This window comes from Trachypithecus francoisi, unplaced genomic scaffold (genome assembly GCF_009764315.1).
Source record: "Trachypithecus francoisi isolate TF-2019V2 unplaced genomic scaffold, Tfra_2.0 Lachesis_group5, whole genome shotgun sequence".
NCBI lineage: Eukaryota > Metazoa > Chordata > Mammalia > Primates > Cercopithecidae > Trachypithecus > Trachypithecus francoisi.
The window spans coordinates 142,983,223-143,005,574 of NW_022681470.1; the positions used below are offsets into that span (position 1 = coordinate 142,983,223).

The 22,352-nt window shown below is 50.5% G+C and overlaps 2 protein-coding genes across 2 annotated transcripts in view; both read left to right on the plus strand.

The window, feature by feature from the left end:
- The window catches only part of C3 (complement C3), a 43,608-nt gene extending 38,104 nt beyond the window's left edge, over positions 1 to 5,504 (plus strand). Inside the window, exons 34-41 of the mRNA XM_033198562.1 lie at positions 883 to 970; positions 1,082 to 1,171; positions 3,184 to 3,289; positions 3,828 to 3,917; positions 4,117 to 4,200; positions 4,879 to 4,962; positions 5,048 to 5,183; positions 5,316 to 5,504. Of these exons, the coding sequence (XP_033054453.1) occupies positions 883 to 970; positions 1,082 to 1,171; positions 3,184 to 3,289; positions 3,828 to 3,917; positions 4,117 to 4,200; positions 4,879 to 4,962; positions 5,048 to 5,183; positions 5,316 to 5,457 (820 nt within the window). The 3' untranslated portion in view covers positions 5,458 to 5,504. The remainder of the gene's footprint in view (positions 1 to 882; positions 971 to 1,081; positions 1,172 to 3,183; positions 3,290 to 3,827; positions 3,918 to 4,116; positions 4,201 to 4,878; positions 4,963 to 5,047; positions 5,184 to 5,315) is intronic.
- A 9,387-nt stretch (positions 5,505 to 14,891) lies between these two features.
- On the plus strand, positions 14,892 to 21,674 carry TNFSF14 (TNF superfamily member 14). Its single transcript, XM_033198563.1, has 4 exons — positions 14,892 to 15,235; positions 17,657 to 17,693; positions 17,951 to 17,992; positions 19,707 to 21,674. Exons 1-4 carry the CDS (start codon positions 15,017 to 15,019, stop codon positions 20,129 to 20,131), a joined length of 723 nt encoding a protein of 240 aa, XP_033054454.1. The 5' UTR covers positions 14,892 to 15,016; the 3' UTR covers positions 20,132 to 21,674.
- The last annotated feature ends 678 nt before the right edge of the window (positions 21,675 to 22,352 follow it).

Sequence of the window (22,352 nt, forward strand, 5' to 3'; positions counted from 1 at the left end):
ACCTTCCTCTGGGACATCTTCATCCTTTTTGTCCCCACGACCTTCCTTATTTATGCTAATACATTTTGCCTTCACTGAGTTCCTCTACGCCACCTGTCTCTCAAATGGCAGCAGAGTCAACATCCCCATAGTCTGCTATTCTTCGATAACTCCACTTATGCCTTCTTTGAAGTTCACTTCTGGCATTGTCACTTTTCATTTCTTTGCTGCATTTTTATCTTTGTTGGCCAGTTCCCTCTTTTGGTGATACATTGTTGTAAAATCTCACGGAAGTTAGCCACCTGGAGACAGGGAGATAGCACAACTACACAGTTTGCTGTCTGTACATAAATTGAAGAGCAGAAGCTCAGTGACCAATCACTGATGGACTTCGAAAGGAGTGACAGTAACTGGCCCTCAATTATGATGCTCATCTTTTATTTACGTAGTGATTTCTAGACTGAAGAGTTAGCAACAAAGTTTATACCATGTGCAACTACTCATGATCAATATACCAATGTACTGAAAGTGAACCATGTCACTGGGCTACTAGTGTTACTAAACTGAATCGTGCAAAGTGAGGGCCACCTGTATTCTTGCCTTTGTTTTCTAGAACTGAAGCATGGAGGGGGTCAAATCATGCATCCAATGTTGCTTAGAGCTGGAATTTGAATCCCTGCAGTTGGGTTCAGAGTCTGAGCTCTTAATCAATCACCTTGACCATTACATTACCTTACTTTTTATTTCCTTTGGGGAAATGTTTCCTGAAAACTGTAATGCCCCTCTGTGCTATTGTGGGGGAATCGGAGGCCTCAGTGCCTGACCAGACCTCCTTGTCCAGGAACAGACCATTGGGGCTGACCCTATCTTGGGACCCAATGCCCTTCTTTCTGCACTATCCAGGTACCGGGGAGACCAGGATGCCACTATGTCTATACTGGACATATCCATGATGACTGGCTTCGTTCCAGACACAGATGACCTCAAGCAGGTACGAAGGGCTCAGGAGCTGGGATAAGTGGAAAGGAGACTGGGGTATGGAAGAGGCTGCAGGGAGAGAGGGATCCAGGAGGGATTTTTCACAGGCTCCACCTTTCCCCAGCTGGCAAACGGCGTTGACAGATACATCGCCAAGTATGAGCTGGACAAAGCCTTCTCCGATAGGAACACCCTCATCATCTACCTGGACAAGGTAAGACTGCATCATCCTTCCCTGGGAAGCTTCTATGGGCATCTTCACCTCTATCTGGCTGGTCTTTTCTTTTCCTTTCTGCTTTTGTCTCTGGGTCACACTAGCCCTAGGCTAGAGGAGACAAGGTCTGTGTTGCTGGGCGACAGGGGAAGGAGCTTGCAAAATAAGGGGGTCAACCCAGCATCTTCTATAAACATCTCATCTTCTGACCATTGACCTCCTCCAGCTTCTTTTTTTTTTTTTTGAGACGGAGTCTCGCTCTGTCACCCAGGCTGGAGTGCTGTGGCCGGATCTCAGCTCACTGCAAGCTCCGCCTCCCAGATTCACACCATTCTCCTGCCTGAGCCTCCCGGGTAGCTGGGACTACAGGCGCCGCCACCTCGCCCCGCTAGATTTTTGTAGTTTTTAGTAGAGACGGGGTTTCACCGTGTTAGCCAGGATGGTCTCGATCTCCTGACCTCGTGATCCGCCCGTCTCGGCCTCCCAAAGTGCTGGGATTATAGGCTTGAGCCACCGCGTCCGGCCCTCCTCCAGCTTCTTATCAGAGTCTTAACCAATGAAAAAGACCCCCTTCGGATTTTTTTTTTTTTTTAGTGCTTTGTAGACAGAAAGGTCTTGCCTTGTTCCCTTGTCCAATCCTGACCTTTGTTTCTTTTTTTGCATCTATTTCTCTCTTCCATTGCTTTCTTTCTTTCAAGAGACAGGGTCTCACTCTGTCACCCAGGCTCGGGTGCAGTGTCTTGAAACTGGCTCACTGCAAAGTCAAATTCTTGGGCTCAAGGGATCCTCCTGCCTCAGCCTCCTGAGTTGCTGGGATTGCAGGCCTGCGACACTGCACCCAGCTAATTTTTTTTAAATAAATATTATGCTTTTGTACCCAGCTTCTTTTTTCTTTTTTTCTTTTTTTTTTTTTTACTGCAACTTTGATCTCCCAGGCTTATATGATCCTCCCGCCCCTGCCTCCTGAGTAGCTGGGATTACAGGTGCATGCCACCATGCTCGGTGAATTAAAAAAAAAAAAAAAAGTTTGTAGATATGGGATCCCACTATACTGCCCAGGCTGGTCTTAAACTCCTGAACTGAAGTGATCCTCCCACCTCCGCCTCCCAAAGTGCTGAGATTACAGGCATAAGCCCCTGGTGCCTGGTCCCAGCTGAATTTTTGTTCTTGTTTCTTCATAAATATTCTGTGTAAGTACCCAGCTGATTGTTTTATTTTTTGTAGAGATGGGGTTCTTGATATGTTGCTCAAGCTGGTCTCAAACTACTGGCCTCAAGCGATCTTCCTGCCTCAGCCTCCCAAAAGGCTGGGATTCCAGACATGAGCCACCACACCTGCCCTCTCTCCTGTTATTTTCTCTCCATCTGGCATTCTCTTACTCTTTCATCTCAACCACGATTTGGGCTTTCTCCTCTCCCTTCGCTATTTCTTCCCATTCTCCTATCCCCATGTCCTCCCTGCTAACTCCTAATACCCACAGGGCCCCTCAATCCCATTTTAGTCAGCTTAGGTAACAATAGCTACTAAAACAAAACCACTAAGAATATAGGGTCTTAACACAACAGACTTGTATTTCTTACTCATGTGAAGTCCAGTTGGCATGGGAGGTAAGGAAGGGTCCCTCTGCTTCATGTAGTCACTCAGGGATCCAAGCACCTTCCATCCTGTTACTCTGCAATGCTTCGGATACTTTGTAGTTCTCTGCAGGATTCCTTCATTCTAGATGAAAATAAGATTGTGTATGGGTTTTTTTTATGGGTATAGATAGCAATTTGTTGGCCAGAGTTCAGCCACCTGGCCACACCTAATTGAAAGAGGAGCTGTGAAATGTAGTCTCGCTGTGAGTGTAGGAAGAAGAGTAAATGGATTTGCTGAATTGTTCATTCATCTTCGCCACTTCCTCCACTCCTCCTCTATCCTTCAGTTTCTCCACCACTGCCTCAGCTCCCAAGACCCAATGCTGGACTCCCTCCCATATCACCCCGCTGACCAAGCTCCTCCTTCCCCCTCAGGTCTCACACTCTGAGGATGAGTGTATAGCTTTCAAAGTTCACCAATATTTTAATGTAGAGCTTATCCAGCCTGGTGCAGTCAAGGTCTACGCCTATTACAACCTGGGTAAGCAGCCAAACTAGGGCCTAGGGTCTGATGGTTCCATGGGCCTGAGAGTCCCAGGTATAGATGAATTGTGGGGATCTGAGAATGAAGGTCTAAGGAGTCCAGGGATTTGAGGATTAGTAGTCTGGAGGTCCCAGGGGTCTGAGGGTCCCAAGGATCTATGAGTTGGTTCTAGGGATCTGAGAGTTGGAGGTCTGATGGGTTCAGGAGTCTCAGGGTCCTGGGAATATGTGAGTTGCAAAATAAGGGTCTAAGGATTCCAGGAATATGAGGGTTGGAGGTCTGAGTGTCCCAGGAAACTATCAATTTGGGGTCCGAGGGTCCCAGCCTTCTGTGAGTTGAGAGTCTAAGAGACTCAAGGGTCTGAGAATCCCAAAGATCAGAAAGTAGAGGGGGTCTCGGGGTCCGAGGGATCTGAGGGGTTGAAGACCTAGCATCTCCAGGTCTGAAGACTGAGAATTGGGGATCTGGGCCTCCCAGGCATGGCCTTGGGAGGGAGACCCTTATCCTCTCATCTTCACGTCACATCTGCCTGCAGCGGAAAGCTGTACCCGGTTCTACCACCCGGAAAAGGAGGATGGAAAGCTGAACAAGCTCTGTCGTGATGAACTGTGCCGCTGTGCTGAGGGTGAGTTCCCTGGAGCTGGGAACAGGTGGGCCTGAGCAAGACACACTTCCCCAGGTCATCCATCCCATGACCAGGGACCCCCAAAGTCGTACCCAGGAGATACCAAGAGGGGTAGGCTCCCAGGGTTGGCCACACCCATGGGCAGTAGGCCCCAGATAAGGAGTGGGACTTAGACCCTGTCTCCACCCCCACCTTGCAGAGAATTGCTTCATACAAAAGTTGGACGACAAGGTCACCCTGGAAGAACGGCTGGACAAGGCCTGTGAGCCAGGAGTGGACTATGGTGAGTGGGTGATGGGCGGGGTCACGCATGTTTGGCTGTGTGTCCAACTGTGTGGTGGGTGGTAGGTGTGGTTGTCACGGTGTGGCTTCAGGCTGTGGGCGTGGGTGACTGTGTTGTGTGTGTGAGCAGGTATTGTGAGGGGCCGTGATTGTGTGGGGAATCATGGCTGTGAGTGGCCTGGGTATGCCTATGTAAGGAAAGGTGGATGTGGTTGTGTGCATCATTGCGTGGGTGGCTGTGAGGCTGTAGTTGTGTGTGGCCGTGGTTGTGTGAGGCTGTGGTTGTGGATGGCAGTGAGTGTGAGGTCCTGAAGTTCTGTAGATGACCGTAGTCTTCGGTGGCTATGATTGTGTACATGGTTACGCCTGTGGCCATGAGGCTGCAATATTTTGTGCACATGAGTTGCTGTCATTGCATAGTATGAATAGTATGTTACTGTTATACTTTGTGGGTGGCTGTGACCTCTGTGCATGTCTATGAGCACAACTGTGTGTGGATGGTGACATGTGACCCTCTATGGTTGTGTGTGTAATGAGGGGTGGGCCATAGTGTGACTGGCTGTGATTCTGCAACTTTCCCTCGGGGGAGAGAGCCACGTGCCCGGGTGCACCTGCAAACCAGGGTGCCCCTCATGGTCAACCCAGCCCACTACCCACCCTGTTCGCCTCTCCCCCACAGTGTACAAGACCCGACTGGTCAAGGCCCAGCTGTCCAATGACTTTGACGAGTACATCATGGCCATTGAGCAGATCATCAAGTCAGGTCAGGTTCAGCACGCTGCCTCCCGCGGTTTTCTCCCTGGCTTCCTCCCCACGGCTCAGTTTCTTCCCTCTCCCCTCCACTCCAGGCTCGGATGAGGTGCAGGTTGGGCAACAGCGCACGTTCATCAGCCCCATCAAGTGCAGGGAAGCCCTGAAGCTGGAGGAGAGGAAACACTACCTCATGTGGGGTCTCTCCTCGGATTTCTGGGGAGAGAAACCCAAGTGAGTACTCGCCCTGCGCGTGCGCGCGACCGTCCGACTGCCCCGCCCATGCCACGCCCACACCACGGCCACGCCCCCCCGTGCACCACGCCCACGCCACGCCCCTTCCTGACCTGCCATTCCTCCCTCCAGCCTCAGCTACATCATTGGGAAGGACACCTGGGTGGAGCACTGGCCCGAGGAGGACGAATGCCAAGATGAAGAGAACCAGAAACAATGCCAGGACCTCGGCACCTTCACCGAGAACATGGTTGTCTTTGGGTGCCCCAACTGACCACACCCCCATTCCCCTACTCCCAATAAAGCTTCAGTTATATTTCACGTGTCTGGAGTTCTTTGCCAGAGAGCAAGAGGCTGAAATCCCCAGCCGCCTCACCTGCAGCTCAGCTCCATCCTACCTGAATCCCCACCTGTTCCCACTGCATTTTCTGCGGGCGTTCACCTGCGAGTGTGCTGACTTCTTTATCCAAGCACCATGGACCTGCCTCACCTGCACATAGCATAGCATGCACCTGCACCTCACCTCCATTTCAGCTGCACATTCACCGGCAACTCACAACGTCTTCACCTGAGTTCTCACCTCTTCGCTTACCGGCATCCTCACCTGATAATCTTACCAATGTATTTTTTTTCTTTTATTATTATTACTATTTTAAGTTCCAGGGTACATGTGCAGGATGTGCAGATTTGTTACATAGGTGAAGTGTGCCATGCCGCTTTCCTGCACCTATCAACCCCTCATCTAGGTTTTGTGTTTGTGTGTGTTTGTGTGTTTTGAGGCAGAGTCTTGCTCTGTCGCCCAGGCTGGAGTGCAGTGACACGACCTCGGCTCACTTTAACCTTTATCTCCCGGGTTCAAGTGATTCTCCTGCCTCAGCCTCCTCAGTAGCTGGGATTACAGGCACCTGCCACCTTGCCTGGCGAATTTTTGTATTTTTGGTAGAGATTTCACTATATCGGCCAGGCTGGTTTGAACTCCTGATCTCAAGTGATCTGCCTGCCTCGGCTTCCCAAAGTGCTGGGATGACAGGCATGAGCCACCACACCCAGCCCCCCATTACCTAGTTACTAAGTCCAGGATGCATTAGGTCTTTTCCCTAACGTTCTCCCCGCTCCCAATGCTACCAATATTTTCATCTGAATCTTTACCTGCTCGCTCCTCTGCACCCTCAGCTGTATCCATGTGTGGGTTTTTGTTGTTGTTGTTTCTGTGGGTTTGTTTTTTTTTTTGAGACGGAGTCTCGCTCTGCCGCCCAGGCTGGAGTGCAGTGGCCGGATCTCAGCTCACTGCAAGCTCCGCCTCCCGGGTTTACGCCATTCTCCTGCCTCAGCCTCCCGAGTAGCTGGGACTACAGGCGCCCACCACGTCGCCCGGCTAGTTTTTTGTATTTTTTTTAGTAGAGACGGGGTTTCACCGTGTTAGCCAGGATGGTCTCGATCTCCTGACCTCGTGATCCTCCTGTCTCGGCCTCCCAAAGTGCTGGGATTACAGGCTTGAGCCACCGCGCCCGGCCGTTTCTTTTTTTCTTTTCTGAGATGGAATTTCACTCTTGTCCCCCAGGCTGAGTTCAATGGTGCGATCTCAGCTCACTGTGACCCCGCCTCCTGGGTTCAAGCGATTCTCGTGCCTCAGCCTCCCGAATAGCTTTGGTTACAGGCCCACGCCACCATGCCTGGCTCATTTTTGCGTTTTTATTAGAGATGGGGTTTCACCATGTCCGCCAGACTGGTCTCAAACTCCTGACCTCAGGTGACATGCCCACCTCAGCCTCCCAAAGTGCTGGGATTACAGGCGTGAGCCACTGCGCCCCACCAGGGCTTTGTTTTGTTTTGTTTTGTTTTTTACTGGCATCCTCCCCTGGCCCCAACACCTACATCTCTATCTATAAGTTTACCTGTATCTTTACCTTCACAGCACTCTTACCTATATTTTCACCTTTTTACCCCTACATCCTCTCCGTCGAGTGTATTTTCTCTGTATCTTCATCTGGGTCCTCACCTGCATCTTCACCTGCATGCTTTTCTAGGTATTTTCTTGTGTTCTTGCCAGCATTCTCACCTACACTCTCACCTGCAGATTTACCTGTCTTCTTACTGTCATTACCCAGTGGGATCACTTTGCCCCCTGCCTAGACAGAACCAATTTATCAGACGCGGGTTGCAGTGGAGAAAGAGTAATTCACGCAGAGCCAGCTGTGTAGGAGAACGGAGTTTTATTATTACTCAAATCAGTCTCCCCGAATATTTGGGGATCAGAGTTTTTACAGATAGTTTGGTGGGCCAGACGCAGTGGCTCACGCCTGTAATCCCAACACTTTGGGAGGCTGAGGCAGGTGGATCACCTGAGGTCAGCAGTTCGAGACCAGCCTGGCCAATATGATGAAACCCCGTCTCTACTGAAAATACAAAAATTAGACAGGCATGGTGGTGCACACCTGTAATCCCAGCTACTTGAGAGGCTGAGGCAGAAGAATCACTTGAACCCGGGAGGTGGAGGTTGCAGTGAGCTGAGATCGCACCACTGTACTCCAGCCTGGGTGACAGCGAGACGTCATCTCAAAATAATAATAATAATAATAATAGTTTGGCAGGTAGGGGTTTGGAAAGTGAGGAGTGTTGATTGGTGAGGTGGAGGTTGGAATCATACGAGGTCGAGGTGAGGTTTTCTGTCTTCCGTTCCTGGGTGGGATCACAGAACTGGAGGGGTCACATTTCAGGCCTGGGTGCTGTCAGCTGATCCACTGAGTTCAGGGTCTGCAAAATATCTCCAGCACTGAACTTAGGTTTTACAATAGTGATGTTATCCCCAGGAGCAATGTGGGGAGGTTCAGACTCTTGGAGCCAGAGGCTACATGACCCCTAAACTGTAATTTCTAATCTTGTAGCTAATTTGTTACTCCTGCAAAGGCAGACTGGTCCCCAGGCAAAAAGGGGATCTTTTCAGGAAAGGGCTGTTATCAATTTTGTTTCAGAGCCAAACCATGAACTAAATTCCTTCCCAAAGTTAGTTCGGCCTATGCCCGGGAATGAACAAGGACAGTTGAAGCTTAGAAGCAAGATGGAGTCGGTTAGGTCTGATTTCTTTCCCGTCATAATTTCCTCAGTTATAATTTTGCAGAATTGGTTTCATTTCTGCCATGCACCTCCCCCGGCATCTATCCCTGTAGATTCGCCAGACCCATCGACCCGCAGTCCTGCTCTGCCCTCTCACCTGTATCCTCACCTGTCCTCATTTGCATCCCTTCTGCCCTCCTCCAGCCTCACATCACTCTCCCAGACCCCGTTTCTAGATGGGCCTGAGCCAGGAGTCAATGCTTTGGGGTGAGCCATGTCTGATGACTGCACCCGAGAGGGGGCAGCAGGGGGCTGGCGGGCAGGGCAGTGTTTCCGGCTGGAGCCCCAGGGAGGGAAGACATGAGTCAGTGGTTAGGGAGGGCGTGTGGGGGCTCTGTGGTCACAGCATCACCAGCACTGCGTGGGGAGCAGCAGCCTTGAGTGTGGGGAGCGGGGACACTGTTGCTAGAGGGGACTGGGGCCCCGAGCACCTCCTCTCACTGCACCTCCGGTCCCCTGGGGACTGGGAGGGTGTGTGTATGGAGAGTGGGATGCAGCCTCCCAGCTCTGCACCAAGTCATCAAGAAACACCCAGTGAGACTGAAAGTCATGCCTCCGCAGCCTCTTTCCCTAAGACACCCCACAGCTCCAGGGGTATGGGGGAAATAGATGCATAGCCTACCCTACTCCCTCAAGCTCCCAAATGCCAAAGCCTCCTGCAACTCAGTGCGTAGCCCGGCTGACATCTGCCAAGACCGCCACTCTACTTCACATCCTTCCTCTCATTTCTTTTTTCTTTTCTTATTCATTCCTCCTTTCTTTTTTTTCTTTTTTTTTTTTTTTCTTTTTTTTTCAATTTGAGAGGAGTCTTGCTCTGTTCCCCAGGCTACAGTGCAGTGGCACGGTCTCGGCTCACTGCAACCTCCGCCTCCAGGTTCAAGCAATTCTCCTGCCTCAGCCTCCCAAGTAGGTGAGATTACAGGTGTGTGCCACCATGCCCAGCTAATTTTTTTGTAATTTTAGTAGAGGTGGGGTTTCGCCATGTTGCCAGGCTGGTCTCAAACTGCTGATCTCAAGTCATCCACCCGCCTTGGCCTCCCAAAGTGCTGGGGTTACGGGCATGAGCCACTGCACCCAGCCTTCACTCCCGCTTTCTCCTGTTTGGGATTCATTTGATTCATTTCTTCAACATATGGGGGTGTTTGCAGCTTTTGCTTGTGTTTGCTTTTCTTTTGAACTAAAACTTATCACTTGAGACTGTGAAGGGTGCAGATAGGATCTTATGAATCTTACATTCTAAAAGGGGAAGCAGGAAAGGACCCTTGAAGGCTGCATGGGGCCAGGCATGGTGGCTCACGCCTGTAAGCCCAGCACTTTGGGAGGCTGAGGTGAGCAGATCATTTGAGGTCAGGAGTTCGAGACCAGCCTGGCCAACATGGTGAAACCTCATCTGTACTAAAAATACAGGCACCTGTAATCCCAACTACTCGGGAGGCTGAGGCAGGAGAATCACGTGAACCCAGGAGGTGGAGTTTTCAGTGAGCTGAGATGGCACCACTGCACTCCAGCCTGGACAACAAAATGAGACTCCATCCCAACACCTGCTCCCCAAAAAAGAAGACAGTGTGGAATGGATTTTGGATGGTGAGGATGTCCAAAAAGGAAAGTTCACCCACGCGATGGGTCCAGCAGTTAAGAAGATCTCTTAGATTGAGTGGCCTGAGGGCTAACGTATGTGATAACATAGCCAGGCTATGTGACCAATTGTTTGGTAAAACACTAGTCTAAATGTTGCTAGAAAGGTATTTTATATTTCTTTATTTTTTTGGTCTTTTTCCCCCGCCCTTTTTGTTGAGAACAGAGTCTCACTATATTCCCCAGGCAGGTCTCAAACTCCTGGGCTCAAGGAATCCTCCCACCTCTGCCTCCCTGAGTGCTGGGATTACAGGTGTGAGCAGCAACACCTGGCTAGAAAGGTATTTTTCAGACCACACCAACAACCACAGTTGACTTTCAGGACAGAAGAAAAGCCTAGGTATTGTGAGTGGGTTACACCTGATCAGTTGCAGGTCTGAGCAGTAAACACCGTAGTTTCCTGAAGAAGGAATTCTGCCTCAAGGTTGCAACTTAGAAATTCTGCCTGAGTTTCCAGCCTTTAGGCTTTAAGACTGCAGTGTCACCTCTTACCCGAGCCTCCAGCCCAACTGGCTTGTCCTGTGGACTTCAGACTTGCCAGCTCCCACGATTGTGTGAGCTAATTTCTTAAAATAAATGTGTCACACTCTCTCTTGCTCTGACTCTATACTTCTCTCTGTCTCTCTCTTTTTCTCCGTCTGTCTTTGTATCTCTGTGTCCCTGTCTCTCTAGCTTTCCATGTCTGTCTCTTCTCTGACTCTGTACCTCTGTCTGTCTCTACAGATTTCTTTCCTTTTTTTTTTTTTTTTTTTTTGAGAGAGTCTCACTCCATTACCCAGTCTGAAGTGCAGTGGCGCAATCTCAGTTCATTGCAACTTCTGCCTCCCGGGTTCAAGTGATTCTCCTGCCTCAGCCTCCCGAGTAGCTGGGATTACAGGAGAGCGCCACCACATTCAGCTAATTTTTTTTTTTTTTTTTGTATTTTTGATAGAGACGGGGTTTCCCCATATTGGCCAGGCTGGTCTTGAACTCCCGACCTCAGGTGATCCACATGCCTCAGCCCCGGAAGTGCTGGGATTACGGGCGTGAGCCAACACACCCAGCCTATAGATCTCCATCTCTATCTCTGTCTATCTTCTATTGGTTCCGTCTCTCAGGAGACATCTGACCAATACCGGGAGGGCTCCTGTGAGGAGAAGTTTCTTGAGTCAAGACACAGATGACCAGGGGGAGCTGGCTTTGGAGATCTAGGGAAGATGGTCCCCAGCAGCAGGAAGAGGAAGTGCAAAGACCCAGGATGTCTGCCTGGGGCAGAGTGAGCAAAAGCACAAGGGCCCAAACTCAGAGGCCCCAGTGAAGGTCACTTGGTGTCTTAGCCTAAGGTCAGGGGCAAGCTGGCAGCAAACTGTATCTATAAAGGGCCAGATAAGTGTTTCTGGCTTTCAGAGCTAAGAGGTAAAATCCAGGATATTACAAAGATACTTACGAAACAAGAAAGGAGCCAGATGCAGTGGCTCATGCCTTTGGGAGGCTGATGTGGGCAGATCACCGGAAGTCAGGAGTTCAAGACCAGCCTGGCCAATATATATACCACATATATGTTACAACATATGTAATGGCCAACATATAATACAAAAATTAACCGTGCATGGTGGTGGGTGCCTGTAATCCCAGCTACTCAAGAGGCTGAGGCAGGAAAATTGCTTGAATCCAGGAGGCAGAGGTTGCAGTGAGCCAAAATGGCACCACTGCACTCCAGCCTGGGTGACAGAGCAAGACTCTGCCTCAAAAAAAAAAAGAGGAAAGAAAAGAAAGAAAGAAGAAGAAAGAAAGAAAGAAAGAAAGAAAGAAAGAAGAAGAAAGAAGAAAGAAAGAAGGAAGGAAGGAAGAAGGAAGGAAGGAAGGAAGTAAGGAAGGAAGGAAGGAAGGAAGGAAGGAAGGAAGGAAAGAGAGAGAGAGAGAAAGAAAGAAAGAAAGAAAGAAAGAAAGAAAGAAAGAAAGAAAGAAAGAGGCTGGTCTCAGTGGCTCACACCTGTAATCCCAGCACTGTGGGAGGCCGAGGAGGGCGGATCACGAGGTCAGGAGATCGAGACTATCCTGGCTAACACGGTGAAACCCTGTGTCTACTAAAAATACAAAAAAATTAGCCAAGCATGGTGGTGGTCATCTGTAGTCCCAGCTACTCGGGAGGCTGAGGCAGGAGAATGGCGTGAACCTGGGAGGCGGAGCTTGCAGTGAGCCGAGATCACACCACTGCACTCCAGCCTGGGTGACAGAGCAAGACTCTGTCTTAAACAAACAAACAAACAAGACAGGATCCAGGCACAGTGGCTCATGCCTGTAATCCCAGCACTTTGAGAAGCCAAGGTGGGAGGATCACTTGAACCCAGGAGTTCTAGACAAGCCTGGACAACATAGTGAGATCCCGTATCTATTATACGAACTTTTTTTTTTTTTAATTAACCAGGTGTGGTGGTGAGTGGCTGTGGTCCCAGCTACTTGGGGGGCTCAGGTGAATGGCTTGAGCCCAGGAGGTCAAGGCTGCAATGAGCTGTGATTGCATCGCTACACTCCAGCCTGGGCAACAGAGCAAGACTCTATCTCAATCAATCAAACAAAGAGGAAATTTCCAGCGTGGAATGCCCTGTTTGCTTGGGATGGGCCACCTGGGATGGTGGGCAGGCTTTGCTCCCAGCCACTGGAGACGTTCTCTGGACAAAGAGTGACCCGTCTGAGGGGGTGTTGTCTGGAGGTCCAAGCAGGTTGGGTTGGCAGGGATGAGGGATGACCACCAAAGTCAGTTTCTCTCTCTGCTCCAGGGACCCAGACCCCAGAGAACTTTTCTCTGCAGACAGCCTAGCTCTCATCTCTGCAATTCAACCAACAATTTGGCAGGAGATTCTACCACTCAGCTCCCAGCAGTCATCAACAGAGGAGGCTCCAGCAAGTAGGTGACCACCATCCCATACCGTGCTGGGATTACAGGAGTAAGCCATCATGCCCGGCTGAGTTACTCATTTTTTAAATGGGTTTGTTATGTGACTTTTCACCCCAACAAAACAAAATCCAAATAAATAAATAAATAAGTGAGCTCACAGTAGATAGAGGGTAGAAAGTGAATTTTAAAGTGGCAACAGATGAAGCAGGACATCTAGGCATCTAATGAGGAAGCTACTGCAACAGTCCAAGCGAGAGATAAGGGTACCTTAGTGTCTCAGTCAGCTCGGGATGCTCTCAAGATACCGTAGACTGCATGGCTTAGATGACAAGCATTTATTTATCATAGTTCTAGAGGCTGGAAGTCCAAGGGCACAGTGAGGTTCTGGTGAGGGCTCTCTTCTTGATTTACAGATGGCCACCTTCTTGCTGCATCTTCACATGGAGGAGACAGTGAACATCTCATGTCTCTTCCTATATTGTTACAGATCCCATCACGGGGCTCCACCACCATGACCTGATCACCTCCCAAAGGTCCCATCACCTAACACCATCACACTGGGGATTACGGCTTCAACATATAAATTGGAGGTTGGGGTGGGGCGGACACAAACATTCAATTGATAGCACTGAGCTAGGGTGGTAGCAGCAGGGATGGAAACAGGTGGCGGGATTTGAGATCTGGTTTGGAGGTTGAATGAACAGGACTCGCTGCAGGGTAGAATGTGAGGACAAGACAGAGGGAGGGACTTCCAGGTCTTAGGCTCGGCTCACTGGGTGAACAGTGGTTCTAACACCTGACTTTGAGTTCCAGTTTTTAAAATCCACACATGAATGCATGCACACTTATACATGGACCTCCCCACACACATGCACACACCCGTGCAAGCGCACACACACATACACATGCACCAATGCACAGGTACACACATGCACACACCTGCACACAGCACATATATGCACACTGACTTGCACATGTGATGCATGTACACACATACACACACGTGCACATGCATGCAGGTACATGGACCACATGCACATGCACACAGATGCACAACACACATGTATGCATGCACCTGCCCACATAAGCACACACATTTACACGCCAGCACATGTATGCATACACAGGCATGCACACATGCAAGTGTGTACACAAAACACACTTGCATGCACACAACTGAATACACACTTCCACATGCACACACCACACACATATATGCATGCAGACTCAGGCACACACACAGAGCACACATCCACTCCTTTATTCCGCTCTCGTATTTTTCACTGCACTTGTCACATCCAAACACAACAGAAGGCCAGGCACGGTGGCTCATGTTTGTAATCCCAGCACTTTGGGAGGCTGAGGTGGGTGGATCACTTGAGGTCAGGAGTTTGAGACCAGTCTGACCAATCACGGTGAAACCCCGTCTCTACTAAAAATACAAAAAGCAGCCAGGCATAGTGGCAGGTGCCTGTAATCCCAGCTACTTGGGAGGCTGAGGCAGGAGAATCGCTTGAACTCAGGAGGTGGAGGTTGTTCTAAGCTGAGATCGTGCCACTGCACTCCAGCCTGGGCAACAGAGCGAGACTCAGATGCGTGGACATGTGGTTTGTGGCTTATGGATTCATGTGTGTCTATAGACACGGAGACCCAGAGACAAAGACACACAACACAAATACACCAGCTGCAGATAGGCGGGTGTATTGTAAACAAAAACAAACCCACAACATTTGATTTTCTTGTTCATGAGGTTTCTTGTCTCTCTGGCTTCACCAGAAGAGGAGCACCATCGAAGCAGGGAACCTTGTCGCCATTGTTCACTGCTGCATTCCCCACACCTAGAGCAGAGCCTGGCATGGACAGAAAGTCCTCAGTAAATATTTGGTGGCCCCAAGCAAAAGAAGCATCCAGGAAGGGAAAGCTGGGGGCTCCCCACTGCACTTGCCACTTGAGTCACATTTTCAGAAGCCTCTGGAAAGTGTGAGAGTCTGCATGAGTGAGAGTGAGACAGGGCCGAGGCCGGGGGCGGAGGGGACAGGAAGAAGAGGAGGGTGAGTGGGGGAAGGGGTGGGGCTGAACCCCAGCTCTAAAGGCGGCCTTCGGGTGTCTGTCCGCAGCGTGCACAGCCCAGGAGGGTTGAGCAATTTTGGTTTCCTCTGAGGTTGAAGGACCCAGGCGTGCTAGCTCCGCTCCAGGCACCTTGGGCATGGAGGACAGTGTCGTACGGCCCTCAGTGTTTGTGGTGGATGGACAGACTGACATCCCATTCACGAGGCTGGGACGAAGCCGCCGGAGACAGACGTGCAATGTGGCCCGGGTGGGTCTGGGTCTCTTGCTGTTGCTGATGGGGGCCGGGCTGGCCATCCAAGGCTGGTTCCTTCTGCAGCTGCACTGGCGTCTGGGAGAGATGGTCACCCGCCTGCCTGTGAGTGGGACCGGGGGACTGACAGTAGGTGGAGGCGAGGGGGGCTCTCCTGTGTCACTATGGGTCACTGCGTGTCTGTGTGTGTGTGTGCAGGACAGGGCACAGGCTGAGAGCAGCTGGCTTGACTGGTTGCTGCTCCCAGCCTCGGGCAAGTGAATTCACCTCTCTGAACCTCAGTGTCTTCATCTACAAAATAGAGGCAGCCTCTTCATAGGGGACGAAGTATGCTATGGCGTGTGTGGTACCAGACAGTGCCGGCTCCACCCGACGGAACTGACACCCCAACACTGCCATGCACACCCCTGTGCACACACACGTGCATTTTTTCTGTACTTTTTTATTTTCGAGACAGGGTTTCACTCTTGTTGCCCAGGCTGGAGTGCAATGGCGCAATCTCTGCTCACCACAACCTCCGCCTCCCAGGTTCAAGCGATTCTCCTGCCTCAGCCTCCCCAGTAGCTGGGATTACAGGCACGCACCACCATGCCCAGCTAATTTTGTATTTTTAGTAGAGATAGGGTTTCTCCATGTTGGTCAGGCTGGTCTCGAACTCCTGACCACAGGTGATCTGCCTGCCTCAGCCTCCCAAATTGCTGGGATTACAGGTGTGAGCCACTGTGTCCGGCCTTCTCTGTACTCTTATCACTGCTACTGAGATTGTCATTAATCCTCTGACCATTTCCATCTGTGGAAATCTCTCGGGCTGCTTCCAGCTGGCTGTGGATGTGTCCACGTGTCTGTGTGCCTCACCTGGGGGTCTGTGTGTGCCCAACACCATGCCCATGTGGGCTTGGCCCCTTTTGTGTCCTGGGTCTAGATCCGGTGGCCACACATTCCTGTCCACGTAACATGTGGACGTATGTGTGTGTACCCACATGTCCACACACCCGCCTATCTGCAGCTGGTGTATTTGTGTTGTGTGTCTTTGTCTCTGGGTCTCCGTGTCTACAGACACACATGAATCCATAAACCACAAACCACATGTCCACGCATCTGAGGCCACATGTGTCTTCTCAGCATCATGACGATGTTGAGGTCTGTGCCCTGTGGCAGGTGCTATATCCCAAGGGTGGCATCCATGTGTCCAGCCATCTCACTGACCGCATTTTCTTTTTTTTGAGACAAGGTTTCTCTCCCATTGCCCAAGCTGTAGTGCAGTGGTGCAGTCTTGGCTCACTACAACCCCACCTCCCGGGTTCAAGCCATTCTCCTGTCTCAGCCTCCTGAGTAGTAGCTGGGATTACAGGCATCCGCCACCGTGCCTGGCTAATTTTTGTATTTTTAGTAGAGACGGGGTTTCACCATGTTGGCCAGGCTGGTCTCAAACTCCTGACCTCAGGTGATCTGCCTGCCTCAGCCTCCCAAATTGCTGGGATTATAGGTGTGAGCCACCACGCCTAACCTTGTCCATGTATTTTTAAATATTACTTATTTATTTAATTAATTACATATTTATTTATCTTAGAGACTGGGTCTTACTCAGCTGCCCAGGCTACAGTGGAGTGGCATGATTAGAGCTCACTGCAGCCTCAAACTCCTGGGCTCAGGCAAGGCTCCTACTCCAGCTTCATAAGCAGCTGGGACTACAGGCACCCACCACGATGCCCAGCTAATCTTTAAATTTTTTTGTAGAGATGAGGTCTTGCTGTGCTGCCCAGACTGGTCTTAAACTCCTAGCCTCAAGCCATCCTCCCACTTTGGCCCCCCAAAGTGCTGGGATTACAGGTGTAAGCCACCGCACTGGGCAATGTTGCTTATTTATTAAACCCTTTTATTTTATTTTATTTATTTTATTTTATTTTATTTTATTTTATTTTATTTTATTTTATTTTTGAGATAGAATCTCACTCTGTCACCCAGGCTAGAGTGCAGTGGCACAATCTGGGCCCACGGCAACCTCCCGGGTTCAAGCGATTCTCCTGCCTCAGCCTCCGGAGCAGCTGGGATTACAGGTGTGCACCATCACCACGCCCAGCTAACTTTTGTAGTTTTAGTAGATACAGGGTTTTACTGTGTTGGCCAGGCTGGTCTCGAACTCCTGACCTCAGGTAATCTGCCTGCCTCAGCCTCCGGAAGTGCTGGGATTAGAAGCGTGAGCCAATGTAGCCGGCCTATTAAACCCTTCTCTAGGGCATACTATGTGCCAAGCACTGTCATAATGCCTTACATATATTAATTCATTCAATGCCAAGCAGACACTATTCATAACTCTATTTGCATAGAGGGAAACTGAGGCACCAGGTGGTTGTGAGGCTGCTGGGCGGGTGTGTGTGTGTGTGCAAGTGAGTGCATGTGGCCCTGTGTACGCGTCTGAGGGTGGTGTCGGTGGCCATGGTCCTCGTGTCTCACAGCCGTGTGTGAGCAATGCGAGGGCGTGGCCCCACTGCAGGTTCTTACCGGAGGCCCCTTCTGCATTTTCAGGATGGACACGGAGGCTCCTGGGAGCAGCTGATACAAGGTGAGTCAGGGTCCTGGTCCCAGGGAAGGAGGCGAGATGATTCCCACGCTGCCCCCACCCCTCAGTCAATTGCCCAATATGATTTGCACAACTGGCCAAATCCTCACAGGTGCCCCTCCCCCAGGCCTGAGAAGCAGAAGTTTGGGTCACTCCGGAAGGGGTGGGGTTGAATCCAGGAGGTGTACACGATGACCCTGTAGGAGGCTGGCTTTTACCTCCACTGTCTTCGTTTCTAACCTCTGACCCTCTCTCCCCAGAGCGAAGGTCTCACCAGAACAACCCAGCAGCGCATCTCACAGGTGAGAGGGACCCCGGATCCTGGCCAGGGGCAGGGGTCAGGGCGTCTCGGGAAGACCAGATAAACGCCATACATACCAGTGTATTCATTCATTCATTCCTTATTTACTCACAGAGTTGCTCAGAACATAGGCCGCAAGTGCTACGTGTTTCCAGTTTTATTTATTTTATTATTTTATTTATTTATTTATTTATTTATTTTTGAGAGAGTCTCGCTCTGTCACCCAGGCTGGAGTGCAGTGGCATGATCTCGGCTCACTGCAGTCTCCACCTCCAGGGTTCAAGCGATTCTTCTGCCTCAGCCTCCCGAGTAGCTGGGATTACAGGCACCCACCACCACACCCGGTTACTTTTTTTTGTATTTTTAGTAGAGACGGAGTTTTGCCATGTTGGCCAGGCTGGTCTCAAACTCCTGATCTCAGGTGATCCTCCCACCTCGGCCTCCTAAAGTGCTGGGAATACAGGCGTGAGCCACCGCGCCTGGCCTAGTTGTATTCATTTAATGAACTCTCATATAGTACTTATGCTGCGTTATGTGCTATGACATGCTTTCTACATATTAAATCATTGCATTCTAAGCAGGTGCTATTAATGTGTCCATTTAACAGAGAGGGAAACCAAAGCACACAGCAGGTACGAGATGCCGCCTTGGTTTCTTGGTTTTGCAAATTTGCATGTTTGGACACTTTTTTTTTTTTTTTTTTTGACACAGGGTCCCACTCTGTCACCCAGGCTGGAGTGGCACTATCATGGCTCACTGCATCCTCAACTTGCCAGGTGCAAGCGATCCTCCCACCTCAGCTTCCCCAGCAGCTGGGACTACAGGTACCTGCCACCAGGCCCAACTAATTTTTTTGTTTTTTGTAGAGATGGCGCCTCCCTATGTTACTTCATCTGGAACTCCTGGCCTCAAATTCCTGAGTTTAAGGGACCTTCCTGCCTCAGCGTCCCAAAGTGCTGGGATTATAGGGGTGAGACGCCACATCCAGGCAAGTTTTGACACTTTGGGCAAGTCACTTAACGTTTCCATGCCTCGGTTTCCCCACCTGCAAAAGAGGGATGCAAAGAGTTGAGATGTAGACTAAACAAATTAATTTGCTTCTCTGTGCCTCAGTTTCCCTCATCTGCAAAGCAGGGATAAAGCTAATTAATACATACGAACAGGCTAGGCAGTGCTGTAATCCCAGGACTCGGGAGCCTGAAGGATCGGTTGAGCCCAGGAATTTGAGACCAGCCTGGGCAACATTGTGAGACCCCGTCTCTACAAATACGCACATATGCACGCGCGCACACACACACACACAGCCTAGTGGTGACTGGCCTGGAGTCACACAGCAAGAATAAGACATGTGAGGCCAGACGTGGTGGCTCACACCTGTAATCCCAGCGCTCTGGGAGGCCGAGGTGGGTGGATGACCTGAGGTCAGAAGTTCAAGACCAGCCTGGGCAACATGGCAAAACCCCGTCTCTACTAAAACTACAAAAAGTAACTGGGCGTGGTGGCAGGCACCTGTAGTCCCAGCTACTCAAGAGACTGAAGCAGGAGAGTCGCTTGAACCTGGGAGGCAGAGGTTGCAGTGAGCCGAGATCACGCCACTGCACTCCAGCCTGGGCGACAGAGTGAGACTCTGTGTCAAAAACCAAACCAAAACAAAACAAAAACAGAGTAACACATGTGCTGACCGGCAGCCCCCTTTGTCTCTCTCTCCCAAACAGGTGCCAATTCCAGCTTGACGGGCAGCGGGGGGCCGCTGCTATGGGAGACCCAGCTGGGCCTGGCCTTCCTGAGGGGCCTCGACTACCACAATGGGGCCCTTGTGGCCAACAAGGCTGGCTACTACTACATCTACTCCAAGGTGCAGCTGGGCGGTGTGGGCTGCCCGCAGGACCTGGCCAGCACCATCACCCACGGCCTCTACAAGCGCACGCCCCGCTACCCCGAGGAGCTGGAGCTGTTGGTCAGCCAGCAGTCACCCTGCGGACGGGCCACCAGCAACTCCCGCGTCTGGTGGGACAGCAGCTTCCTGGGTGGTGTGGTGCACCTGGAGGTTGGGGAGGAGGTGGTCGTCCGTGTGCTGGATGAGCGCCTGGTCCGACTGCGTGATGGCACCCGGTCTTACTTCGGGGCTTTCATGGTGTGAAGGAAGGAGCGTGGTGCATTGGACGTGGGTCTGACATATGGAGAACTCAGAGGGTGCCTCAGTGGAAAAAAAACTCACAAAGCAGAGGTGGGGCGCAGTGGCTCACGCCTGTAATCCCAGCACTTTGAGAGGCCTAGGCAGGCGGATCACCTGAAGTCAGGAGTTCGAGACCAGCCTGGCCAACATGGCAAAACCCCATGTCTACTAAAAATACAAAAATTAGCCGGACGTGGTGGTGCCTGCCTGTAATCCCAGCTACGCGGGAGGCTGAGGCAGGAGAATTTTGTTTGAACCCGGGAGGCGGAGGTTGCAGTGAGCCGAGATCGCACCACTGCACTCCAACCTGGGCAATAGAGAGAGACTTTGCCTCAAAAAAAGAAAGAAAAAAGAAAACTCAAGAAACAGATCTTGGAGCACATGCTAGGGAACCCAAAACTCGAAGGCGGAGAGTTCAGTGGGCACCACCAGGGACCAAGAACTCAGCCATCTCGAGGGGCTGAAGACCCAGCAGGCACCTTCAGAAGACCCACGTAGACTGCAGACCCTGCCATGGACAATACTAAGGACAAAGACCCAGAAACTTGGGGTCTGTGGGCTCCCAAACATTGGGTAAAGTTGATTTGCCTGATATTCAGGAAGAAGGGGTGAGGGGTGGGTATTTATGCTTTTGATTCAGAAGAAAGTGGGACTTGGGACTCCAGGCACTTGGCTGGGGGTGGGAAACTTCCTCCACTTCCCTCCCCTCATCATGAGTACAGACAGGGTGGGCGGGAGACTGATCATCAGGACTCATCATGGAGAGTCCGGCCCACCCCACCTACAGTCAGAGTCACATACTCAGATCCCACCCACAGACTGGTGGCCACACCTCAGCCTGGTCACAAACAGTTGCACTCGGATATGTGGGCACAGCAGTGTGCTCATAAATGTTTAACAACCAGCTGTCCTCGGAGGGGGACAGCTTTGTAATGTTTGCCAATTTCCATGGTGCAAATGCTGCCACCGTGGCTGATTTCATCACTGCCAAGCATAGACATCCCTAAGAGGACACCACAGATCTGTCCCTGGCATCCAGCCCAGGACCTGGCACAAAGCAGGCCCTCGGGAAATGCTTGCTGATTGAAAGGAAGGAAGAAAGAATGACTACACAGTCACACCTATGGCATCCCACGAAATCTGTCACATGGCTGTGTAATCTCAGCCATTCTTTCACAATTATAGACTCATACACACGAAGTGCCAGATTCATGCACAACCGCACAATCACATGGAAGTCATAGACGGCATCACAGACAGTCGCAGCACTGTGTGTATGTTAAAACACAACCACACAAAACTCAGACAGCATCCCAGCCACACAGCCACCCCCAGAGGTGTCACTGTCACACTTGGTAATTAATACCCATTAGATCAGACACAGAGAGACCAAGTTATAGTCAGACCTGGTTACACACACATACACACACACAATACCACAATGGCAAACACACATGACACACACACATCACAATGACAAACACACATTATACACACATCACAGTGACAAACACACATGACACACACACATCACAATGACAAACACACATGACACACACACATCACAATGACAAACACACATACACACACATCACAGTGACAAACACACATGACACACGCACATCACAATGACAAACACACATTACACACACATCACAATGACAAACACACATGACACACACACATCACAATGACAAACACACATACACACACATCACAATGACAAACACACATACACACATCACAGTGACAAACACACATGACACACACACATCACAATGACAAACACATACACACATCACAATGACAAACACACATGACACACACACAACATCACAATGACAAACACACATGACACACACACATCACAATGACAAACACACAGCATTACACACACACACACAACATCACAATGACAAACACACATGACACACACACAACATCACAATGACAAACACACATGACACACACACATCACAATGACAAACACACAGCATTACACACACACACACAACATCACAATGACAAACACACATGACACACACACAACATCACAATGACAAACACACAACATTACACACATATGCACACAGCCTGAGGGCCTTCCTCAGCCCAGACTAACACATCTTGGGGTGAGGACCAGACCTTGTCCATAACCCTGGGCCTCTTAACCACTGATCTTTGA